The following is a 22692-nucleotide window of genomic DNA, read 5'->3' on the forward strand; positions in this document are numbered from 1 at the left end:
GGGCGGGGGCTGGTGGTGCAGCTGGGAGCAGGCCGCGAGTGGGGAAGTGGCTGCCATCAGTTAGGACACCAGTTAGGATAAGTGGGGTGGGGACAAAAACGGGGTGGAGGAGACAGAGGCCTGAGGGCAGGGCGGGCCTCTGGAGCGGGCACAGGGAGCAGGGGCGTGAATGATACGAGGGAGCGCTACTGATACCAAACGTCACTAGAAAATGTTGAATGGGATGACTGTAGACATCAATAGCCGACCCCAGTCTTGCACGGAGTGTGCATTCCTAATGAGATGGGTGCAGGCAGGGTGCAGCCAGGATTTAGAGGGTGCCCTCTCTGTGGGGGCTGGGGTCTCCTCTGCCTGTGATCTTTCCTTATAGCACACCTCATAGCGACCTTGGGAGCGGGCCTGTGGGTGTCGCCTGCAGCATGGAGGACGCTCAGAGCCTCCTGCGGTGAGTGTCCCCATGACACTGGGACAGGCTGGGGCCAGGGGACTCTGAGAGAGGTGGGGCGGGGACAAGCATGGTGGCCCTGGCTGGGGGTGGCGGGGTGAGGACTGGTGCCCATGAGGGCGCACAGCGCAGGAGGAGCTGGGAAATGTTCCTCCTCTCCTCCAGGGAGGCAAGACCCCACCGAGGAAGGACACAGGAGGCACAGAGATGGTCGGCAGGGCTGCCCGAGGGAGAGGACAGTCCGGCCCCCAGACTTCCTCATGCTGGGGCTTATTCCCAGCTTCCTCCCAAGGTGACCGGAGCAGGCCTGGGTAGCTGGAAGACGGGGTCCCAGGAGGGCCCTGCCAAGGGAAGAGAGGGCCCACTGCTGGGGCTCCTGCCTCAGGGCTCAGGGTGCAGTGACTCTGACCGCACGTTCCTCCTCACCATCCGGCCCCCCCACCCCGTCTCAAGAAAGACCAGCCCCCTCCTCAATAACCACGGCTAATTACAGGCACCTGCAGGTTCTTCCCGCGCCGGAGCCCGCCTTTTGCAAAGCTATTCTTGTGGAGGGAGGGCTCAGGGGGATTCCCGTAAACGAACACTGAACACTGTGACATGGAAAAAGGAAGGGAAGGCATTGACCTCATGAAGTCAGCCGGGACCGCTACCTCCCCAAAGGGCCTTCCACCTGGAGTTTCCGAAACTGTGGTCTGTTTACCGAAAGCCACCAAAGCCTGAAATGTGAGGTTCGGAAGGAATCCTGAACGGCTCTTTTAAACGGTGACATCGGTCTCCATCTTAGAGAAACCAGGCCAAGTGTCTGAAAGCGGGAATGCGAGGGGAAAGCTGCATCATTCCGGAGCGCGGCTTGAAAATGCACGGCATCGCGTCAGGGTAAACACAAAACCACCTTTGCTCGAGAGAAGTCAGCGAACCAAGGCCCAAACAAGCAGCCCCCGGCTCCCTAAGGCATGTGTTTCCAGACAGACCTTTCTGACAGCCACCCCCCCACCCCCGCTCCGCTGTCATTCGCGGGAAGCCCCCCAAATGCTGAATCTTCATGGTGAACCCAACAAGGTGGAGCTGGATGTCCAGGTCTCCCCAGGACGGGAAGATGGAATGGTCCCCACTGGGCAGGTCTGGGAGGCAAGCACGCTCAAGCGGCAGGATGTCCCCCCCCACCCCGCCCCCGTCAACTTGCAGCTACCTAGGGCTGGCTTTTTTTTTTGTTTCTTTTTAAGGTTTTCTGCTTTGAAAAAATATACAGAGGGTCTAATTTCAGATCAGCCAAATGCATCCCCCAATACAGTCCCCCTGTGACTTCCATTCCTGGGACGCTGGCCCCCCAGCAGCAACCCTGAAGAAGGCGGCTGCCACGGGACTCCTGGAGCTGAGGGGGCCACTCACCTGCCTTCCTGGCGTCTGCTCGTTAAAAAGGACACAGTCTAGTTTACTAGGGTTCACCAGACGCTCTACGGATCTGCTGCACCAGCTCTTTCATTAGGGAGTGTCACTGTCGGACGTCAGAAGCAATTGGTGAATGAGATGCGCCCCATGAGGGTCGAGTTTGGAGGCAGGGAGTCCATTAGTCTATTAGGGCGTTTTCAGCTCAGTGAGAGAGGCTGAATTATTCACGAGCGTCTCTTCCCCTAAAAGCCCGGGAAATGCAGTTCTGCAGTGCAGCCTGGCAAGGCCCGATCCTGGCACGCGGGGCTGGGAGGGGGGCGCTGACTGGGGTCCGGACCTTCCTGTGGGCACACTCCCTCACCAGCCCTCCACTGCCCCCCCGAGCGCCAGAGACATGGGCCACAGGTGGGGAGGGGCAGGCCGTGCTTTGGTTATTCGAGGCCAGGACCCAGGGCTCACAGCTCTGCCCACCATGTTCTGTGTCTGCAGTACGGGGCCGGGGGTCCGTGGAGGATGTGACCACCACCCACAGTGAGGGGGTTGGGGTCTGGCAAGACCTACCCTCAGCAATGCAGACGGACGTCCCTCCTCCCTTCTGCCGGGACGTGACCCAGATTGGTATATCCTATACTGTCAGTACCTATAACTGGCCAGAAGGTTCTGGAAGTCTGCTATTTCAACACCACACCACCACTCCCTCCAGGCGGGGGTGCAGGGACCCTTCCTCACAGGACACATTCTGACCCGGCTTTGGAAGGTGCTTTGAGGCTGAACTCAGGGCTGAAGCTATGCTGAGACCCCATTCCAGGGTCACAACCTCAGGGGCACTCCTTGTCATCCTAGGATCCCAAGGAAGTCTCAACACGACTCTATCTTCCAGCAGGAGGGATTCCGGATGGAGGCTGAGTGGATTCTCCCATGACAAACGTGCAAACAGTGGACGCTACCAGGGCGGGGAGTCGCTATCCAGACCCGCGGTAGAAAGCAAACAAAATGGGACGTGGGATGCAGAGCCTAAGGAACCGGCAGCAAATCGTTACCAGGAAAGACCCCAGTGATGGAACTGGGATGGTTGCTGTCAAAGGCACAAGCCCACCATGTCAGGTCCCTGGTCTCTATGTCACTGCTGGGTGGTGGCCTCAGCCTGACATACTCTGACACCCCGTCTCCTTTTCCTGGGCTCTGCACCCCTGTCAACCGCACATCCCTCTCAGCACCAGCCATCAGTCACCTGGAGGACGGGGCTCCTGACTTCCTGTTCTCCTGCCCTGCTCCCTTTACTCCTCGTCCTGTGGCTCCTGGGACTCAGCCCTTCTCCATCGTTCCTGAGCTCCCTGCATCCAGTCTTTCCACCTGCCGTCTTATTACCTCCCCCAGTGGAGCTCTGATCTCTGCCCTGCTCAAACACCATGGACGGCTCCCCAGTGCCCACTGAATGTAGTCCAAGCTCCTTTGCTTGGCACTCAAGGACCTTCCCTACCTGACCTCCATCTTCCTCTATAGTCTGGCCTCCTGTCACTGTCCATCCTGCCCCCCACCACCTCCTGTTCTTGGCACCTCTCCAAGCTGTGGCTCAGGCATCTACTGGAATGTTCCTCCTGGGCTCTACGCTGAAGACTGCCCAGCCTCCAAGGCCCCCTCAAAGCCCTCATGCTGTCTCCTCCACGAAGCCTTGCCTGACTCACAGGGGGCGGTGCTCACTCCTTCCTCAGAACGCCAACAGCTGTCTGGACTTCTCCCACAACAAGTTCTGCCTTCCAGATATTATTAGTTATTTGGGTTCTGGGGTAGACTGTGTTATGGTTCCAGGGCCTTTACCCCTCTCTGCATCACCTGACTATGGTTCTCCTAATGGGGGCGGGGCTATATTTTCCTGCCCTTCGACATCTGCCAGACTTTGGCCAGAAGTATGAACAGGAGTGCCAGTGGGCCGCTTCTAACTGTGGGCCTTCAGATGCATGACGTGTGCCTGTTCTTCCTCTGGCGCTTTTGCCTGGGACAGTCTCTGGTTGAAAAGGACGGGAGGGGGCGCCTGGGTGGCTCAGTCCTTAAGCATCTGCCTTCGCTCAGGTCATGATCCCAGGGTCCTGGGATTGAGCCCCATATCAGGCTCCCTGCTCGGCGGGAAGCCTACTTCTCCCTCTCCCACTCCCCCTGCTTGTGTTCCCTCTCTCACTGTCTCTATCTGTCAAATAAATAAATAAAATCTTAAAAAAAAAAAAAAAAGAAAAGTAAAAGACGGGAGGATGAACGCCCGGGCCCCACCTGCAGCTCAGGCCAAACCCAGCGGAGCCCAGCCTGGATGAACTGACACAGACACGGAAACAAGAAATACACGCTTCTTGTTGGAGGGTACTGAGTTGGCAGGTTGTTTGTCACATGGCATTCTCCGGAACAGCTGACAGATACAGGGTCTTGCCTCCCTTACTGGTCTGTGAGCTGCTTGAGGGCAGGACGCACACCTCGAACACCTCTGCCCCATGAGGGGAGGGACCGCACGCCAACTGACCTAACCCTCTGAGGGCTGTGTGGGTGCCCAGATGACAAGAACGCCCCCCTGGGAGCGGCACCCAGGATATTAAATGAAGATCCCACCTCGTTAGAGGTCATCGTCGGAGACCCCACAAGAGATACCTGAGTGTCTATTACAAGAAACCACACTGGAGACGCAAAGGGCGGGACGGTCGGAACCTGTGGGCATCGGGGACGCGGGGCTGAGAGGCCCAGACGGAGGTCTGCGCATCTGGGGTGCGGTTCTCCAACAGTTTGCCTCAAGGCAGGACAGAGGGTCCCTGGGAGTACACAACAGGTTGGATCTGTGGGGCCCTGAGGGCCAGCAAGGGGTATGGTACCCTCTTTCGCTTTAGCTCTGTGATACCCCGCAATCTCCTGGGCACCGCCCTCGGCGGGGCCCTTCCGACTGGCGGTCTGGGCCGCGGTTCTGCCGCCAACCGTCTCACTCTTTTCCTCCGGGGCCTCTGAGGACTCAGTTCAGGGGCATGTTTGGTCTCACTGGTCAAATCCTCCTGGGATGAATGTCTCACCCCATTCTTACATACGATGCCGTCATACATGCGTGATGGCATGCGCATCATCCCATAAAAGCATTTGCAAGCCCAAGTTCAGCTCTAGCTATCTCAGGCAAAATCTCATCCAGCAGAAATTTCAGTCATGTCTTCAGGGCTCTCTGGAAGGAGCGAGACCCTGTGGGAGGCACTGAAGGGGTGGCGAAATTAGCCCGAGGACCCAGGCCCACGGTCACGCTCAGAGGTGCCGGGGCTGCAGGAAGGAAAAGCCATGTGGGTTTTGCAGGGCTGCCGACCCCAGGAACCAAGGCCCCAGACTCCCTGTGCATGGGCGATAACCAGCCCCTGGCTCTGCACTGGCAGGTGGGCATAGGCCTGGGGAGCTGGTCTAGACAGAGACCTTCCAGGCCTAAATGCCAAGGCACACGCCACACACCAGCGCCCTGCTCCCAGGAGCCACACTGAGTTCCCACAGTCCCGAGGCTGATGGGGCTGACCCATGGCTTGCTTAACCCCGACACTTTCCCGACAGGAGGAAAACGTCAAAGTAAATTCCTGGAGTTACAGACTACCCGAGAAGCACACGTCTTTGTGGCGCACCTCCCCACGCCACAGGTAAGCTGCCCGAAGGAGGAAGGGACTCACCCCGGAGGACTTTGCTGGCTGAGCTGCCTTGGCCTGGGCTGCCAGGCAGGGCCCGTCGATGCCATGTCCCTGTGGGGTGCAGCCTTGCACCGAAGAACGTGGTGTGCCGATTCACCAACAGGGAGATGCCCCAGAAAACACCAGCAGGTCCAGCCCTGACCCAGGTCACACTGCAGCCCTATGCCCCCGAGAACGTATTGGCCTTTGATTACCCCTTTGATTCCAATCGGTTCAAACCCAAAGAGAAGGGGAGAATGGTTGGGTTTGCCCCACCTCGTTTACTGGGATCACCCAAGAAGCACAAACCCGTGGACAACAGACCTGTGGCATCCGCAGCCGGACAAGTGTGAGATTTTAAGGTAGATCCGGTGCGAGCTAAGCAGGTATCACAAGTCCGTTTGCTCCAATCAAAGCAAATTCTAGAGAGGAGCACACACAGTACACCTGACTTCACAGTGTTCATCAGGATGTTACATAATGCTGTGTGGGAGGGCACCGCCAGAGAAGCCCAGATTTCCACCAGCTGGGGATTTTCACCGGCACTGCCGAGCTGGATGGGCGTGGCCCTCCCGCCCGCTCCCCTGCCTTCAGCCTGTGGGGCTTGGGGGAAACGGAGGGCTCGTTACCTGTAAAACTGCAGCTGTCTTTTGGGGCTCCCATACCGAGTACTGCGGACAGCGATGGAGGACAGAGAGAAAGGAGAGAGAGACAGTCCACAATGGGCATTAGCCACGGGGAAGTGCAGGCCGGGAAACACCAGCGGCATCCCACGGCCCGGCCCCACCCCACTCTGCCCGGGGCTGCCGGGAGGGTGCGCGCCCAGGTACCAAGTGCTCGGTGGCAGCGCCACCCAGTGGCGCATGGAGGCAGAAGCCCGGTCTGTCCAGCCGGACGCGGGGGCTCCTCTGGTGCCTGGCCTCATTCCCACAAGGGGCAGGGAAGCGAAGACGAGAGGTAAACCTCAGAGTGACAGTCTGTTTGGGTTTTAACGAAGTATGCTTTAGAATGACCGGACAAAACCCTCAAACCGAGAAGTGACCTGTCACCCCACATGCTGGCGAGTCTGCGTGGGACCATGGGGTCATTTTTAGGACTTCGATCAAGGAGGGACACGCCCCTTTCCCTGTGGGTTCTATGTATTCTTGCTCTGGGTCAGGCCCTAACAATTACTGGGAAAGGCCCAATGAATCAAGGGCTGATGGGCCCCTGGGGCTCCCCCCCCGCCGGGTCCATCTTTTGTGACAGCCACGGCCATCTGGGTCCTGGGCTCCATGGATGGGGCAGCAACTGTCAGCCGACCGACGCCTTCGCGGGCTCTCCCCGTGGTTCAGCCCGGGCTGCTTTCCACAAGGAAAGACCCAGAGCTGGCTTTGGAACTGGCCTCCAGAGAAGGAAGGCGAGGGTGCCTGGTGAGCCGCTGGCCGCCCCACCCCCACCCCCTCCTCCCGGTGCAAGGCTCTGAGCCTCCCTCAAAGGGGGTACGCGAGCTGGGGTGTATAAGACACAGAAGCTGGGAAGGGTCCCCCCCTCACTTCCAGGCCTGCTACCTCCAGCGGAATCCTTCAGAAGAGTCAGGGATGAGTCTAATCCTGGCTCTACTCCACTGGGAAAATCTTGGGTTTTAAAAGCTTCCATTCCTTCCCTTGGAGAAAGCGCTAGCCTACATGAACCTCAGAGCCCTGTGGGCCTCCCTTGGCCCTTCCCTCTGGATCCAGGGCTGGTGACTGGCCTCGGGGACCCCTTCTCAGAGGCAGGACTGAGCCTGGGAGTGGCCTGGCTGGGTTGGGGGCAGAGGATCACCTGTAGATCATGCCGGGGGAGCCCGTCTGTCGCAGAGAGAGTCGAGCTGGGGAGCCTGTTGTCGATTCCGGATACATGGAGCCGGCCTCACTGGTCCTGACCTGCTCTCTGCTTCACGGAGGGAAGATTCTGGAGGAGAAGCAGAATAGAGGGGCGGTGGTTCAAAAGACCAGTTGGGTTTGCCCAGGAGGCTCTGTGACGGTGAAGGCCCAGTTTGTTGGGTATCTGTACGTCCCTCCTCAGACAGACAGACCAACCCATGAGGGTTCAGACAAAGCTGATGGCTGGGGTCAGTGGCTCTGTAACAGATTTCTAGTCTCCCACCCCATGCTTCACAAGGTCGTTCTGCCTCCCCAGCTGCTTTCCTGAGGTTCTGGGAGCCCTCTTCTGGTGGTCCCAGGGGGCATCTGTGGACTGTCTCCACTGTCCCAGGAAGTGGCACCACCATCCCCCAGGCTCATCCTGGATGCTTCAGCTTCCCACCCTCTCCCAGCCCAGTGCCGGCTGGTGTCACTGTTCAGCTTTCAGGAAGGCAGCTGGTCAGATAACCCAGCTCCTGGGACTCACGTCCTCCCCGTGGGTGTGACTTGCTCCCGCCCCACAGGTCACGGCACAGGTGACAAGATATCACGTCCGTGATCAGGTGATGCAAACTGTGCCCTCTGTCTTGCTAGCAGACTCTCTCCCTTGCTGGCTCTGAGAAGCAAGCTGCCATTGCTGGAGAGGGCCGTGTGGCTGGGAACGGAGGCCCTCAGTCTAACTGCCCACAGAGAAGTGAATCCTTCAAGCTGTGTGAACATGGAATTCCGAGCGTCCTTCCCCATTTGAGCCTTCAAATGAGACCACAGCTCTGGCCAAACATCTTGGCTGCAGGCTTGTGAGGCCCTGAAGCAGCAGACATAGCAGAGCCACAGAAACTGTGTTCTAAGTCCCTAAGTTTGCAGTCATATTTTATGCAGCAATAGAGAATGAATACGACAGACACAACCGTCCATTCACTTTTCCCCGTTACCCTCAAGCCGAGCTACCACCATCTGTCACCTGAACCACCAGGTCAGCCTCCTGACTGTGCCCCCTGCTTCCACCCGGCAGCCAGGGGCACTTGCTTCTATAGGAGATTAGGTCACGCACCCCTTTCTCCTCTTCTCCGACAAGCCAAGTGCACACCTTCCGCAGGGCCTTTGCACTTACAGTTCCTTTTGCCTGGAATGCCCTTCCGACAGACCTTCTCGTTGTTGGGCCTCCTTGGGGAGCCTGCCCCTGACTGTCACACTCTGGGATTCTCTCCCGGCACCCTGCCTATCCCATGCAGTCAGCACCAGCGACCTTCTTGCTGTCTGTCCCTGGGTTGTGAGGTCTTGACTCTCTCCAGAGGGCAAGCTCCACCAGGACAGATATTTTGCTGGTTTTGCCACTATGCCCAGAACAGGGCTTGGAACTCAGCCAGGATTTAATACCTGGCTCCCAAAAGAGTGACGGTCCCTGATCCAAAATTACCTTGCTCTGTGCCGATGGGCAAAGGGATTGTCTGGGCTCAAAATATAGCCCCACTTGCCCCCATTGGGGCCTCTCCGCTGAATGCCCATCTGGAGGGCTTGTTCACCTCACTCTTCCTCCCTCCAGGACGAGGACCTCCCATCGGCAGGAAGCGGGCTTCCTCTGGATGCCCTCCACCCCCTGGCACGGGGCTTAGGTTATGTCTCGCTCATAACTGGGCTCCCCTCTGAGTGAGGGATGTGCGCACGTGTGTGAACATGCTGGGAAAATGGGGAGAGGAAATGTAAGCCAGAGTCACTACAGTGACAGCCTCATGGAAATGACCAAAATGATGGGGTCAGTGAAGGTCCCCAAAGTTTTATTCTTTAAAAAACCTCATTCAGAAAGAAATGACAGAATGAAATAAAAGTGCACTTAAATCCTGAAAGAAAGCAGTGGATCCTCGGCTGATGTTGAATCCAATCTTGGGGCTCATCGGGTGATTCCTCATGAGCTGCAATGCCGTAACCCAGGCTGACCTCTCCCGGGGCCCCTTGTCCGCATGGCCCTGTCCATTTGCACCTGGTAGAATGGCTCCAGGCAGACCCTGAGGACTCTTGGTCACTTTTTCTTTCAAACTCTGGGGTTCCATCAGGGTCACTGTCCCCTGAACCACTGACCAGCCTGACCCTGCCCTCCCCGCCCAGATCTATGCAAGAAAGAGGCACAGCGTCTTTCCTGCGGAAAGAGTTTGGTTACACGGCTCCAGGGCATTGAGTCCCTGAAGCTTTGGGGTGGGGGGGGCCTCTCCTCTGTGCCCATTAGGTGCTCCTAGAGTGTGCTCTGCCAGGTCACACAGGGCATGAAACCCAACCATCTCACGAAAGTCATTAACCTTAAGTCAGAGGGTGGTAGGTTCGCGGGTGCCCAGTGTCAGCCGAGGCCCTACTGTGCGCAGGTGCTGGTGGCTGCTTGTACGACACAGAGCCCTGCCCATGGGCAGGAAGGCACAGCCGAGGGCGCGCAGAGCACCAGGCACCGTGTCCAAACACAGTGGTCCCAAGGTCATCGGGGAGGAAGGGTGGCCGGGGGGGCAGGATGTCCTCACAGGGTCTTGTGGAAGGAGATGGGGGCCAGGCAGCCCAGAGCAGGCCGGGATGCCTGTGCCCTTAATCGGCGGATGTGGACTCCCCCCGACCCCCCACTCTCTCCTCTCTGGCTTTCCCTGGGTCCAGCTACTGAGTGGTGGTGTCTCAATCCCCAGCTCGGGCACTCAGGGCTGTTTAACTTCCAGAATTCAAGAATCACAAACTCAGTCTGAATTTGAGACGGTGTAGGGACGTAGAGTCTCTGACTCCAGAGATGTGGGGTGCGCCCAGGAATCTGCATTTCTAACTAGTCCCCCAGGGGATGCTCGTGTTCCTGGTCCGGAGACCACGCTTTGAGGACTGCTGGTCCTGGAGCAGGAATGGGCAGACTACGAACGACGGACCCGATCCAGCCTGCTGCCTGTTTCCGTAAATGAGGTGTTGCAGGAACAGCTGCGTGCCCACTCGGGCATGAACCATGCCCATGTCTGTGCCACGCTGCGGCGTTGAACACACGGTCTGGCTTGCTGCACTACCCGTCCCTTTACAGCCAAAGGTGGCTGAGCCCGGTTGAAGGCCGCTCTCCCCCACTCTCCAAGATGGCGCCTCTCAGCTCTTGGCTTTGCTGCTTCCACTTCACTGATGGAACAGAAGCAACCAGAGACCAGCTTCCCCCCACCCACCAACATCAGCTCTCCGAACACCCTGCTTCCCCTGCTACTGCCACCTGGACGACCCGGCCACGGCCACGGCGCTCCGCCTGAGCACACACCCCACTCCGGCCCCACTCAAGAGCACCCCGACTCTTGCGCCGGCTCTTCCTTCTTTATGAGGCACTGCCCTCTGCAGACAGCCACTTACTACTTCTCTCGTCTCAGGAAACAGAAAGCACAGTCTCTGGATCCACTTCCTTCTCCACCAACTGCCCCATTTCTCTCCTTCCATTCACAGGAAAATTCCTCAAAAGAGTTGTCCTTTCTTGCCTGCAATGCTCCCTTCTGCCTTCCCCGCTCGGAGGAAGCTGCTCTTGCCAAGGTCACTGTGACCTTCCTGTTGCTAAGTCCGGTAGTGCCCACAGTTTGGGGGTGACGGCGGGGCTGCCCCCACCCTCGGGGCTCCTGGGACCCATGCTGTCCGGCTTGTCTTCCTGCCTTCCCGCTGCTTCTTCTCAGTCTCCTTGGCTGCCCCTGCTCACCTGACTTTGAACCTTTTTTCTTTTCCGTTACATGAGGTTCCTCAGATTTCCACCTGTCTTCTGGCTCTGAACTGCGCTGCTATGCCGGAAGGCCTGTGGTTTACCTCCAGGCCCCGTCGTTCCCCTGGGCCCCAGACTCATCTGTTCAACTGCCCTATGGGCATCTCTCCCAGTCTTCTCTGGAGGGTGCAATGCTCTGTCCCACGCGTGGTGCTCAGGGCAGCCACAGGGACGGGGACAACTGGAGCTACGGGCTGCCAGTAGGGACACTAGGGAGGTGTCCTGGAGGAAGCCATCTGTCCCACTCCTCGCCTCTGCCCTCCCGGACTCCTGAAGGTCAGGCTCCCTCTGAGCCAGCAGCCAGCTCTCCAGCTCAGGCACTGGAGACATTCTGGTGCCCACTTCACGAGGGACAACCTCATTCCTCCTGGGGAGCTGCCACCTTTGCCACCTGCCAGGGGAGGGAGGGGGACTGGGGAGGCTTCCCATGCCCCCTGCCTTGCATTCTGCTGACCTGCCCAGAGCCCCGACCTCTGCAGCTGCCGCAGTTCAACCAGGAGAGACTGCATGTGCCCGGCGGCCGATCCCGGAGAAGCTGACGTCCTAGCAGGATGCTACCAGTCCCAGGCACCACGGAGGGAGGGAGGCGGGCAGGCAGGGCTGCCCTGGGCTCAAAAGGGACGGCTCTGGACAAAGGCTTCAGAAACCAGCTGAGAACCGGCCGGGCCCAGGAAGGACAGCTGGCTCAGGGTGCAGGCTGGGAGTCCACAGTCTAGGCCCCCCGTCCCCAGCACTTCCACTCGGTCCCTGAGCAAGCCACCTGAGTCATCCTCGGAGAAACTGAGGCACGGAGTGCTCACAAACGCCCGCCCATACTTTCTCACGGGAGCAGAGAGAAGGAAGACACGAAAATGCTTTGCGCTCAGGAGGGAAGATGTTGGGTAGATCCTAGCTCTCCGTCATCACGGGAAAGGCGGCTGGCAATGACGGCAGGCCCCTCAGAGGCGGGGGCTCCATCTGTGGGCGCTGCCTTTCTCCTCAGCTTACTATTCTGAAAACTTCCAAATATCATGAAAGTTGTGAAGAATCAGCACAGCAATGAACACCCGTGTGCTCTCATCCCATTCCCCCATTGTCTGTATTTTGTCTCGTTTGCACGCCTTCCCTCTGCCCTCTCCCTGGTTTCTCCACTCACACTCACACGCTCACACCCACTTGCTCACACACACGCCCTCCTCCACACACTCGCTCACACGCACTCATGCTGTCACATGCTCACATGCACACACATGCTCACACTCATGCACTTGCTCATACGCACTCACACGCATGCACACTCACATAGTCACACAGTCACACGTGCTTTGGCCAGATGAGCAATGACAACGTGTCAGCTCCAGCCTCAGCTACAGGAGACTTGCCTCCACCACGGCCACGGACGAACGCGCCCCAGACCACCCTGCTGGTCCAAAGGGGACAGCTGCACGCGCAAGAGCCACCCGGCCTGGACTGGGCACCGCCAGCCACCTTGGGACGTGGGGCAGCCACCAGGACTGTTACGTGGAAGGTGACTTTTGCCCTCCTGGGAGCACGCTCTGCTGGCTTTAACCTGCGGGTCATCCTTATCTCATGAAGATATGACTCTGGTGAGTCGTGAGAGGGACTTCCGGTTACTGGAAGAGGCCTCCCCTGTCTCCCCACTGTCCCTTCCGGAGCACGAGAACACTTGGGTGGCAGGAACCTTTATTTAGCCAAAACTCCCGATGCGAAGTTAGCACTTCAAGCTCTGGGTGACTTTCTGACCCGAAACCTCGCCAGAGCCACCATGTACGTGTCTGTCCTCCTCCAGGGCCAGTCTAATGACATAATCCCACCTTGTTGCGTGACCCGAGGAGACCATTCCAAGTGTCAGGGAGGGAGTTGAGGCCCCATTGTGTTCGGATCTGGTGTATGACCTGGGGCAAACTTTTCCACCTTCCTAAGTGTCAGTTTCTCTATCTGTGAAACAGGATGACGGGAGTCGGGGAAGATCTGACATGCCCACAGGTTGGGGTGCACCGTGAGAGCCACGGGCTGGGATCTACCTGTGCCTGGCCCTGGCGGAGGGCAGGTGCTGGCCCAGGGCCCGGGAGTCTGATCATACCTCCTTCCTCAGCATCTGCACCATGTGCACAAGGCAAGTGAAGTTGTCCCTGGGCAGACATGCCCCAGCCTGCTCCCAGGTGTGGTCTTACCTTCCAGAAAAGCACTTTTTAGGGTCCTCAGACTTGCTGCCACATCGCTGTTCCCTTGCTGCCTCTCTGCTTTGTTCTCAGGGGCTGCTCATCTTTTCCACGTCCCCAGAAAAAGGCTAATCTCTTGTGGATGCGACCAGCCACACACAGATACCACTCAGTGTCATGACAGAACTGTGTTTCCTGAGCCCTCTGTGGCTGCATCCCAATTCCTGATCATCCTGGAAGCTCGAAGGTTCTAGAAGGCTTGTCCCCACATAGCTGAGGTCTTAAGAATTCCAACACTGTATGAGTTATCTATTGCTACGTGACATGGGTTACATGGGAGACAACAAGGATTTCTCACACGGTTTTGCAAAGTCAGGAATTGGGGGTTGCCCTGGTCGGGCAGGTCTGGCTGGTGGGCTCTCCTGAGGTTGCAGCCAGGGTGTTGGCTGGGCTGAGGTGTTAGAGGTTTCATACACACAGAGGTGAGTAGGGGCCCCCTCCTCACCACCTGGTTCTCTCATGCCAAGGCAGCCAAGGGAGGGGTTGAGAGAGAGAAGTTGTGATGCCCTTTAGGCCCGAGGCTCAGAAATGTTGTTCTCTTGGCTGCAAAGGCCAATCCTAATAAGGGGGTGGGCGTGAGCACCGGGAGGTATGGCGCTGGTCACTACTGAGACTCCAGCAATGCACTATTCACCACGTTTCCTCCTTCCCCGGCTCCTCTGAGACCCCGGGGATGTCCGCTCCACCAGGCAGGGAGCTTTGTCTCTTTCATTCCCCAGTTGTGTCCCAGTGCCCAGAGCAGCGGGCACACGGCGGGTACTCAGTGCACGCTGCCCGAGGGGACGAAGACAGGAGAGGCTCGCCCTGCCAGGCGTGGGGGACAGCAGGTGGTCTCCCCGGAAGCCTCGGGGCTCAGGGCTCGGACGTGAGCTCCTGCCTCTTGAACTCATGTCATTTCGCATGTTGCTTCTCGAACGCTGGAACTCCTTCTTGCCAAAGCCCTGAAGTACCACTATGACTATTACAGGGCACGAAACTGCCACCTTTTATGGGGCTGAAGCTGCAGGAGCCATGGCAGCCAGCACTCGCCAAGAGACAGGAAGAGGTGTAACCGCTCAAAACCACTCAGATCCGGAAGGGTGCTTGCGTAACACACCCTTCCTCTCTGTCCCACAAGCAGGGTGCCGCCAGACTAAACCCCACTCCTCCCCTGTGAGCAAGAGTGTGTGCCGCCGCCGAAGGCCTGTGAGTCTGAGTACGCTCGGGGTATTGGCTCTGCCTGTGGGGTCACCCTGGGGAGTAAAGCAGAGAGGCCCAGTCACTGCACGGGTGGCCCGGGGCCCTGGGGGGCAGTCTGGAGATCCACAACCCAGTTCCCAAGGAGCATCATCAGATCTTGCTCCGATTCAGCTGGGTGGCAGGGAGAACAGTGAAAAATTCCTATGGGCTGGATGCTGTGGCCAGGACCCCCTGCTCTCTGCTGCAGAGAAACTGCCATCTGCCCTCCAAGCTCCTGAGCCAGGGGGACCGAGCGGCACGGTGACCTGCCAACCTGACGTGAAACAGCGTGCACATCACGTGGTCGGACAGCAGCAGAGGCATTGGGACCAAGCCACGGAGTCCCCATAAGAATTTCTTGAAAAGATGGCAGACTAGAATTTTTCAGTCTTTCCAAAGCAATATTCCAATGCCTGTCCCCTGAGTACAAACAGGTCGACCCAGCATGGGGCTCGGCTTAGGCCTACACTCTTGCAGGCAGAGGCCCCATTCATATCTAATTAGTGCCACAATTAAAAAAAAAAACAAACCATCATGGGCCCCAAATTCCAACTTTCCTAAAGCAACACTGAAATGCCTCTCCCCGCATGCAGCCCACCTAGATCCACACCCACTTCTCATGCACCTGCAGGCTGAGGGGCTCCCTACTGAAGTAGAAGCCTTGCTGTGGCTCCCAGCTATGTCCAGGGTGTGCAAAGTGCTGGATGGGAGTCTGCCAGGCTCCGTGGCCAAAGGCCCCCAGTCTTGGGAACAGCCATCCTCCCTCCCTGCGAGGAAATGGAAGCTGGGACCACGGGCGTGGTGGCTTCCCGGCTCCATCCTGATCCTGTCAACCACAAGTGGAACAGGGCCCTCACCTGGCGCCTGGGCGGAGGGGACCTCAGACTGCAGCTAGTCAGGGCAAGAAGCAGGAAACAAGCCCCCGAGTGCTCTGTGCTCCGGAATCTTTGTAACCACAGGCCTCCCCTCGGTCATTCATTCAGCAAAGCTCTCTAGCCCTCCAGTCCCGCCAGCCGCCTCCCTCTGGCCACCCTGAGCTCCCACCCTGACCACCCCTGCCCTCCTCCCCCCAGTGGTGACTGCAGGCTGTCCCTCCAAGACAGAGCTCCACAGGGTCCTCCAGCTGCCCTCCCCTTCGCCCTGCACTCAGCTCTGCAGGAGAGAGGGGTGGGGACCCATTCACTTATTTTTAAGGCAGGGACGCTCACTTCTGCCTGCGAAACTACTTTCCACTCCGAGGCGGGAAGTCCCTGGCCAGGGGTTCAGGGGACAGCAGATGGGCAGGGATCCCTCCAGGAGCCTGCAGGGGTTGCTCGACAGCTGGTGCTCCCCCCTGCCCCCCACGGCAGGACAGAGGTGGCCCCATGGTGCTTCTGATCTCCAGGCAGCTCCTGTCTTGTTGCCCCAGGGATGAAAGCAGACACCGGCAGCCCCGGCGGAACTGTGCCGCGGTCAGATACCTCCACTGGGTGTCAGCCCGGGATGCCCCCCACCCCCGCCACCTGCCCAGCAGCCGTGTCCCCGTGCGGGGCGGACGCCTGTAGCGGCTCGGCTGAGCTGCTGCGACAGATGGCCACGTGGGCCCTGCCCGGGTCCAGCCAGGGGGCTCCCCTCCCAGCGGCAGCCAGTCTTGTGCAGGCGTGGGGCCAGGGGACGGGGCTGGCCTGATGAACCCTGGCTATCAGGGGAGCTCTAAGCCCTGCTCGGGGAGCTGGGGTGCCCACCCCCTTGAGCACAAAACCCACTCAGGGAACAAGATCCCTGAAACACCCCGGTACCTGTTCCCGAGACAAGGCCATTTTGGTGTGCGAAGCGCGGGACCACAGGGCCAGCCAGGAAGTCGGCGCAGCGCGTGTGGGAGGATGCCCGGCAAGCCCGGGGGGCCCCCCCCCAAAGGCACTGGGGCGTGGCCTCCATTCCCGGGCGTGCCGGAGGGAGGTCCCCGACACCCCGACCTTCTTGGTGGTGCAGCCACCTCTCGGGGGAGGGGGCAGGGGATGTGAGAAGGGGAAGCACATGGGACGTGCCCCCTCCCTCCAGAATGGGCAAGCAGTGGGCCCCTTTCTCAGGGAGGGAGAGAGACAGATTCGCAGCTAGTCCTGGTAGTGTCACAGAGGTCCTGCTTCTTGGCCCCAGCTTTCTACCAGCACTGGGCTGCAGGCCTTTCACCTGTGTCCCCTTATCTGGTGTCCCCAAGCCCTCAGAGGGGTCCTGCTGCTCTCCTCTCTGTACAGATGATGACACGGAGGGTCAACGGTCAGGCCCATGGCTAGGATTGGAACCCAGGGCTGGCAGACCCCAAAGCTGTGCGCTGAGCTCTGCAGGGCTCTGCCTCACCCGTCTCCTATCCCGGGTGCCAGGACACAGCAGATGCCGGTGCATGAGGCGTGGGTGGGGTGGCCCGGGAGGTCAGGTGGGAGGGGACCATCTCCCTATTGCTTCTCCCTGCTCTGCCCTTCCTTCCCGGGGAGGCCCCTCACCTGGGGGAGAGCGAGGCCAACGGCGGACCTGGACGGAGCACTCTACCTCCCCTGTGCCGGCCACCTGCGCTGTGCTGAGCTGCGCCCCAGCCACCCCCTTACCCACGGTTCTGGGGAGTGGAGCGGGCTCCCTCTTCCCCAGGGGTGGGCACAGGGCTCGGGAGTCAGCCAGCTTGGCCCACGTGCATCAGATCGGGGGCGCTGCCATGGGTCCCCAGCAGGTTTAAGATACAGACGGGGTGATGGGGCAAAGAGGAGAGAGAAGGGAGAAGTAAACAGTTTGGGGCGCTCAGTATCTCCTAAGTGACGAGAGGTGAACAGGAGAGAGAAGGGGACGATGGAAAAGAGAGACCACGAGGGGGTGGGGGAAGGGAGACCCTCTGGGCCGCACCCCAGCCTTTCCCCCGTCACCCCCACAGGCAAAAGCACTTCTACAGATGAGAACACGGCATCTTGCCCCAGCGCACTGGGCTGTCGGTGGCCGAGCTGGGACGGGAACCAGGCCTGTCTGACTCTAGACGGGGCTCTTTCCTCCCGCTGCCCTGGAGCCCCCTCCAGCCCCCACGGGCCTGACTCTCGCGGGCCTTCACCGTGACCCTGTGGGTCTGAGAAGGCTGGCTTAATTCTTAAATCACAGATCTCCCGTCAGCAGGCAAACGTGGAACATTTCAAATGACGGGCACGTCTGCAGCTTGCCGGCTTCCAGATGCAGGGTCGCTGCCCTCCCGCCTCAGCTTCATCCCCAGCCCCAAGTGTCTGTCCTACCTGTACCTCAGACGGGGAGGGCAGGTGACTATGAAATACGGGGTGGCCTTAGACATGCCCACTGAGTCCAGGAGCGGCTCCTCTCCGGCCCCGAGGAGTCTGAGCTCCACATTCAAGCTGGATTAGTAAACATGGCGATGGGCTGCTGACTGTCCCAACTGCCACTCATGAGCCCCATTTCCTGAACCACCTCCCAGTGAGCGTGGGCTGGGACTCAAGCTTTTATCATCGGCAGAGCCCTGGGGGGTGGGGCCTCCAGGAAAGGTTTGCTCTCTTCATGGAAAGGAATAGTCTTCTACTACGTTCTTCCCCACGGCGGAGGCTGCCAACCAAGTTCTGCCTCCATTTCCAGCAGGAGTAATGCCGGGGACTCAGGGGGAGTGTCAGCCGGGATTGGGGAGGGGGTAAGAGGTGGCATTGCAAAGGCCCTAATGGGGTGACCTGCAGCAGGTCCTGTCCCCCACGACTCAACCAGAGAACAAGATCGTGAACCAGACCGGTCATGGGACCACCAAAGATATTCTCCCGTTAAGTGGGAGCCTCACAGTGGTTCTGGATATTTCCACAATTTAAGGAGCAAGTACTGCTTTGATATAACTCACGTTCCTTTGGGCCAGGACCCTGGGGGGTGGGGGTCGAGTTCCCCAGGTGTAGCAGGAGTACTGATCTCACTCGTCCTAGACTCTCCCAGTGTCGGGGGCAGAGAGCCCAGGTCCAGGGTGATGGAGACACCAGTTCCCTCTACGAGATCCCCACATCGGTGTTCTCGAAAATCTCCACCCATGGGGAACTCTGAGCAGATGAGTCCCCCGGGGATAACTCAAATGATGGAAAAGATCCTTTTTATGGTGATTTGAAGTCGGTGTCCTTGTAACTCTCCCCCCTGGGCCCACTTCTGCTCCCTGGAGACGAAGAAAGGCAGTCTCTCTGTCTCATGGCACATAGAGACCTCTGGCTTCGCTCACCTGCCACGTCTTTTGATGTTTTCCCACGAGGCTTCTGACTTCATAAATACAATCTGGGCCAACGTCACACCACATGCTTCACTTGGCCATCACACGGAACCCTGACAGAACCTTAAAGGCGGCTGGGTGACTCCATCATGCTGCCGAGGACACTGGGCCCGAGTCAGCCGGCGGGTAAGTGGAGGGGCAGAGATCTGATGCCTGAGGATCTGACTTTAGAGCCTGGGCGCTTAATTAGCCACCCTGGGTGTGGCCTCCTTCTGGAACATCAACTCCGAGGTCACATCCTTCAGTTTGCTGTTTGCTGAGATCCTTTGGGAAACGACAAGGCACACAGAACTGACAGTCAGCTGTGAGGGATGGGGGGAGGCTCCCTCCTTGTTCTGGGACGGAGTTTGGCAAGGGTCTGTGGGCCCAAACCAGCCCATCTCCTGAGTTTGCATGGCCTGTGAGCTAAGAGTGGTTTTCATGTTTTTAAGTGGTTGGAAAAAAAACAAAAGAAGAATATTTCATGGGAACCGAAATTATATAAAATTCAAATTTCAGTGTCCATAAATAAGGTTTTATTGGCAAGGAGCTATGGTCATTTGTTGTCTTGATCTGCTCTGGGTGCCATAGACGGGTGGCAGGATTGAGGCAACAGACATCTATTTCTCACTGTTCTGGAAGCTGGAAGTCCAAGATCAAGGCGCGGGAGATTCAGTGTCAGGTGAGGGCCTGAGTCCTGGTTCCCAGCCAGCGAGCTTGCTGGGGTCTCATCATCATCTTATAAGGGCACCAGTCCCATCAGGGGGCCCCACCCTCACCATCTCATTGAATCCTCATCACCTCCCAAAGGCCCCGCCTCCACATATTGGGTGGGGGGCAGCACTTCAACACATGAATTCAACACAGCGCCTTTGTCCACGACTGCTTTCACGCTACGTGGCAGAGCGGGGGAGTTTCGACAGAGACCACATTACCTGAAAGCCCGAAACATTGGCTCTCCAGACCTTTGTAGAGAAGGTGTGCAGAGCCCTGACCCCGACAACGTCCCAGGGAAAGGGATCCCCCCAAGGGCACGGTCCCTCCTGGCCCTGCATGTTTTCTCTTCACGGTGGGGTCTGAGTCTAGTTATGTGATGCAAATATCCCTGCCCAAACGATGTTCCTCACCTAAGAGAACCTAACCTAATTATTGCAGAATCTTTTTTTTCCCTTTCCAAACAACACCTCTAAAGCCCTAAATCGACAGCACAGACACACCACCAAACAAAACCCTATCACCGATGTTGTCTTTAGGTGGACAGGATACTTCCCTAGGGTGCTTGAGCATGTGATGAAAAGCACCCAGGGCAGGAGCCCACAAGTGTGGGCAGGTCAGGGCCAGAGAGTCAATATTTTAGGCTTTGTGGGCCAGAAGGTCTCTGTCGCAAAGCTGTGCGAAAGCAACTAGAGATGGTATGTGAATGAATGCGGGCGGCTGTGTTCCAATAAAACTTTGTTCACAAAAACAGGGGGTGGGCTGGAGTGGTTTGCAAAACTCTGATCTGTGACATTAAAAAAAAAAAAGGTGACATCCACCATAATGAAATCAAGACAAAAGTACGGACCCTCATGAGGTCTACAGCATTTGCAGCTCAGCTTTGCAGGGAGCTGGAGCCTGTCCTTCTGGGGGCGCATTCTGTGTCAGGAAGGTCAGAGATGACCTCACGCCACCTGCAGGCTGAGCCCTGGCCCACTGCTCAGAGGGCGTGCCAGGGGCGGAGGGGAGAATGCACAGAGGCCCTGCATGCCCGGAGTCATTGTCTTGCTTTTACTTTGCCAGTAATTGTGATCTATCATCGGATCGTAGGCCTGATTACTCTGTTCCGGAATAAACATGTAGAGCTGTGCTCCTGGCCGCTCTCTGTGATGCCGCTTGCTGGGGACAGCTGGCCGAGGGACGCAGGCTACTGCCTCCGATGCTGTACTATTTCTGGTTACTCTTTGTGCCTCATTTATTTTTGATTCGAGTTGCTCACACAGGCTGTATGTTCTTTCTCGCTCCTGCACTGAAATGAAACAAGCATAGTATTTTTAAACCCTGCTTGTGTTGCCTCATAAGTGCAGATGAGCCGACACACCTGGAGAGCGGCTCCGCAGGAAGGCCGGCTGCCCTCTCGCTCCGGCCCTCAGCCTCCGTCTTATGACAACAGCAGGACAGAGACGCCACTCCTCTCTCCTGGATACGGTGACCCGTCCAGTCCTGGGGAGAAGGCTGCGCCTTCAGGGTCCGGCCCCGAAGCTGGGCTTTGAATGGACGAGGTCCGGGGACATCCATGTGTCCTCTTGGTGGTGTGGGTGGAAGAAGCCACCTGAGTAGCAGCCCCGGGCTGCATCACTTCGCGGTGACCCGTGAGAGCTGTGGGTGACTGAGGGGGTGAGATAGGGCTTTATGCATTCATTCACTCAATGCTAGCCCCCAGCCCTGTGAGGGTGGTACTGTTTATGACTATACCAGCTGAGGAAACTGAGGCTGGGGCGTCTGAGCTGGCCTGCCCACAGTCACCCAGGAAGCAGCAGTACTGGGAGTCCCTCCTCTGAACCATGGCCCTGTGCCGCCACCAGCAGGGACGGGCAACCAAAGGCCTTCTCCTGAGAGGCGAGCTCGTCTATGCTTTCCAACGTCTCTGGGCCGCGGGCTGAGGAGGACTGGGGGAGCGGCCTAAGGCAGGGGCAGGGCTCTCGCCAGGAGGCCATGGAACGATCCAGGTGCGAGTCGACGAGCCCTGGGCCGGGGTGGAGGAGGCAGCCACTGGCTGGTGGAGTCAGCAGGTTGAGACCCAAGGGTTGGCGGGAGGGTGGATGTGTGTGCAGGGTGACCTGGGTTTCTGGAGAAGAGGTGCCAGGTCCCGAGCTGGGGGAATTGGTCGTGCAGCAGGTTGGGGGAGTCCTGGAGCTGGGCGCTGGCTGTATCTGCTGCGAGGTGCCCACTGACATCCAGGTGAGAGGCTGATGGTGTTCCACTCCTGTGCCGGAGCAGTTTCCTCTCTTCTACCACAGGGCCTTTGTACGTGTGGTCCTTCCACCGGGGATGCTCTTCCTTTGTGTCCCTGCTCCAGTGTCACCTCTCTAGAGACATGGTCCTGGAGAGCTCTCTCCAAAGTGTCCTGTCCATCATGTCAGCACATGGGTTTCCTTCGGAGCTCGTGACTGCCCCCCAACTAGACGCTGAGCCCCCAGGGGCGGGCCTGGGTCTGCTCGTTCCCTGTGGAACCTCTCATGCCGGGACAGGGCCTTTGCTGAATGCATGAGTGTGTCATGAAGCTCTGGACAGGCGGTGCTTTCCTTCTAGTTAACACTCTCTCCGAGAGGCTGAGCCAAGCAGAGTGGTGAGAGGCGGAGCAAGCAGGTGGTGTTGCGGCGGCTCCTCTGAGGGAGACGCAGGCTTTCCTGCAGCCTCGGTGGCCTCCTCCGAGGGGCTGCACGGTGAGCCAGTAGCCCGCATGGGCCCCGATCGGGATCTCCGGCTTGAGCCTGACTCGAGTGTCCACCAGGTTCAGAGCCCCCAGCAGGACCACGCCCGGTTCCTGAAGCACGTGGACAGGCAGGCACCTCAAGGGCACGCATGCATGGGCATAGAGACCCACGTACACACATACATGCACACATACACTTTGCCACATCCCCCTGCGCCTCCATCACCTGTGCCTCCACCACATGCCCCACCTCCTCCTGCGCCTCCACCACCTGTGCCTCCATCACCTGCCCCACCTCCACCTGTGTCACCTCCACCTGTGCCTCCACCACCTGCCCCACCTCCACCTGTGTCACCTCCACCTGCGCCTCCACTACCTGCACCTCCACCACCTGTGCCTCCATCACCTGCCCCACCTCCACCTGTGTCACCTCCACCTGTGCCTCCACCACCTGCGCACCTCCATCACCTGCCCCACCT

At 58.5% G+C, this 22692-nt stretch overlaps 1 protein-coding gene across 3 annotated transcripts in view; it reads right to left on the reverse strand.

Moving 5' to 3' along the window:
- KCNAB2 (potassium voltage-gated channel subfamily A regulatory beta subunit 2) overlaps positions 1 to 22692 on the reverse strand; it is an 83629-nt gene that overhangs the window by 44526 nt on the left and 16411 nt on the right. Inside the window, exons 2-3 of one of the 3 annotated variants that reach the window (XM_032394998.1) lie at positions 7306 to 7434; positions 6132 to 6173 (exon numbers count right to left, since the gene is read on the reverse strand). The exons of 1 other annotated variant lie outside the window; for it this stretch is intronic. In XM_032394998.1, the coding sequence (XP_032250889.1) occupies positions 6132 to 6173; positions 7306 to 7382 (119 nt within the window). In that variant the 5' untranslated portion in view covers positions 7383 to 7434. Of the gene's footprint in view, positions 1 to 6131; positions 6174 to 7305; positions 7439 to 22692 lie in introns of all 3 variants that reach the window. One more of the 3 variants, XM_032395009.1, reaches the window with a different exon arrangement.

This window comes from Phoca vitulina, unplaced genomic scaffold, assembly GCF_004348235.1.
Source record: "Phoca vitulina isolate PV1807 unplaced genomic scaffold, GSC_HSeal_1.0 scaffold2, whole genome shotgun sequence".
In the NCBI taxonomy this organism is placed as follows: Eukaryota; Metazoa; Chordata; class Mammalia; order Carnivora; family Phocidae; genus Phoca; species Phoca vitulina.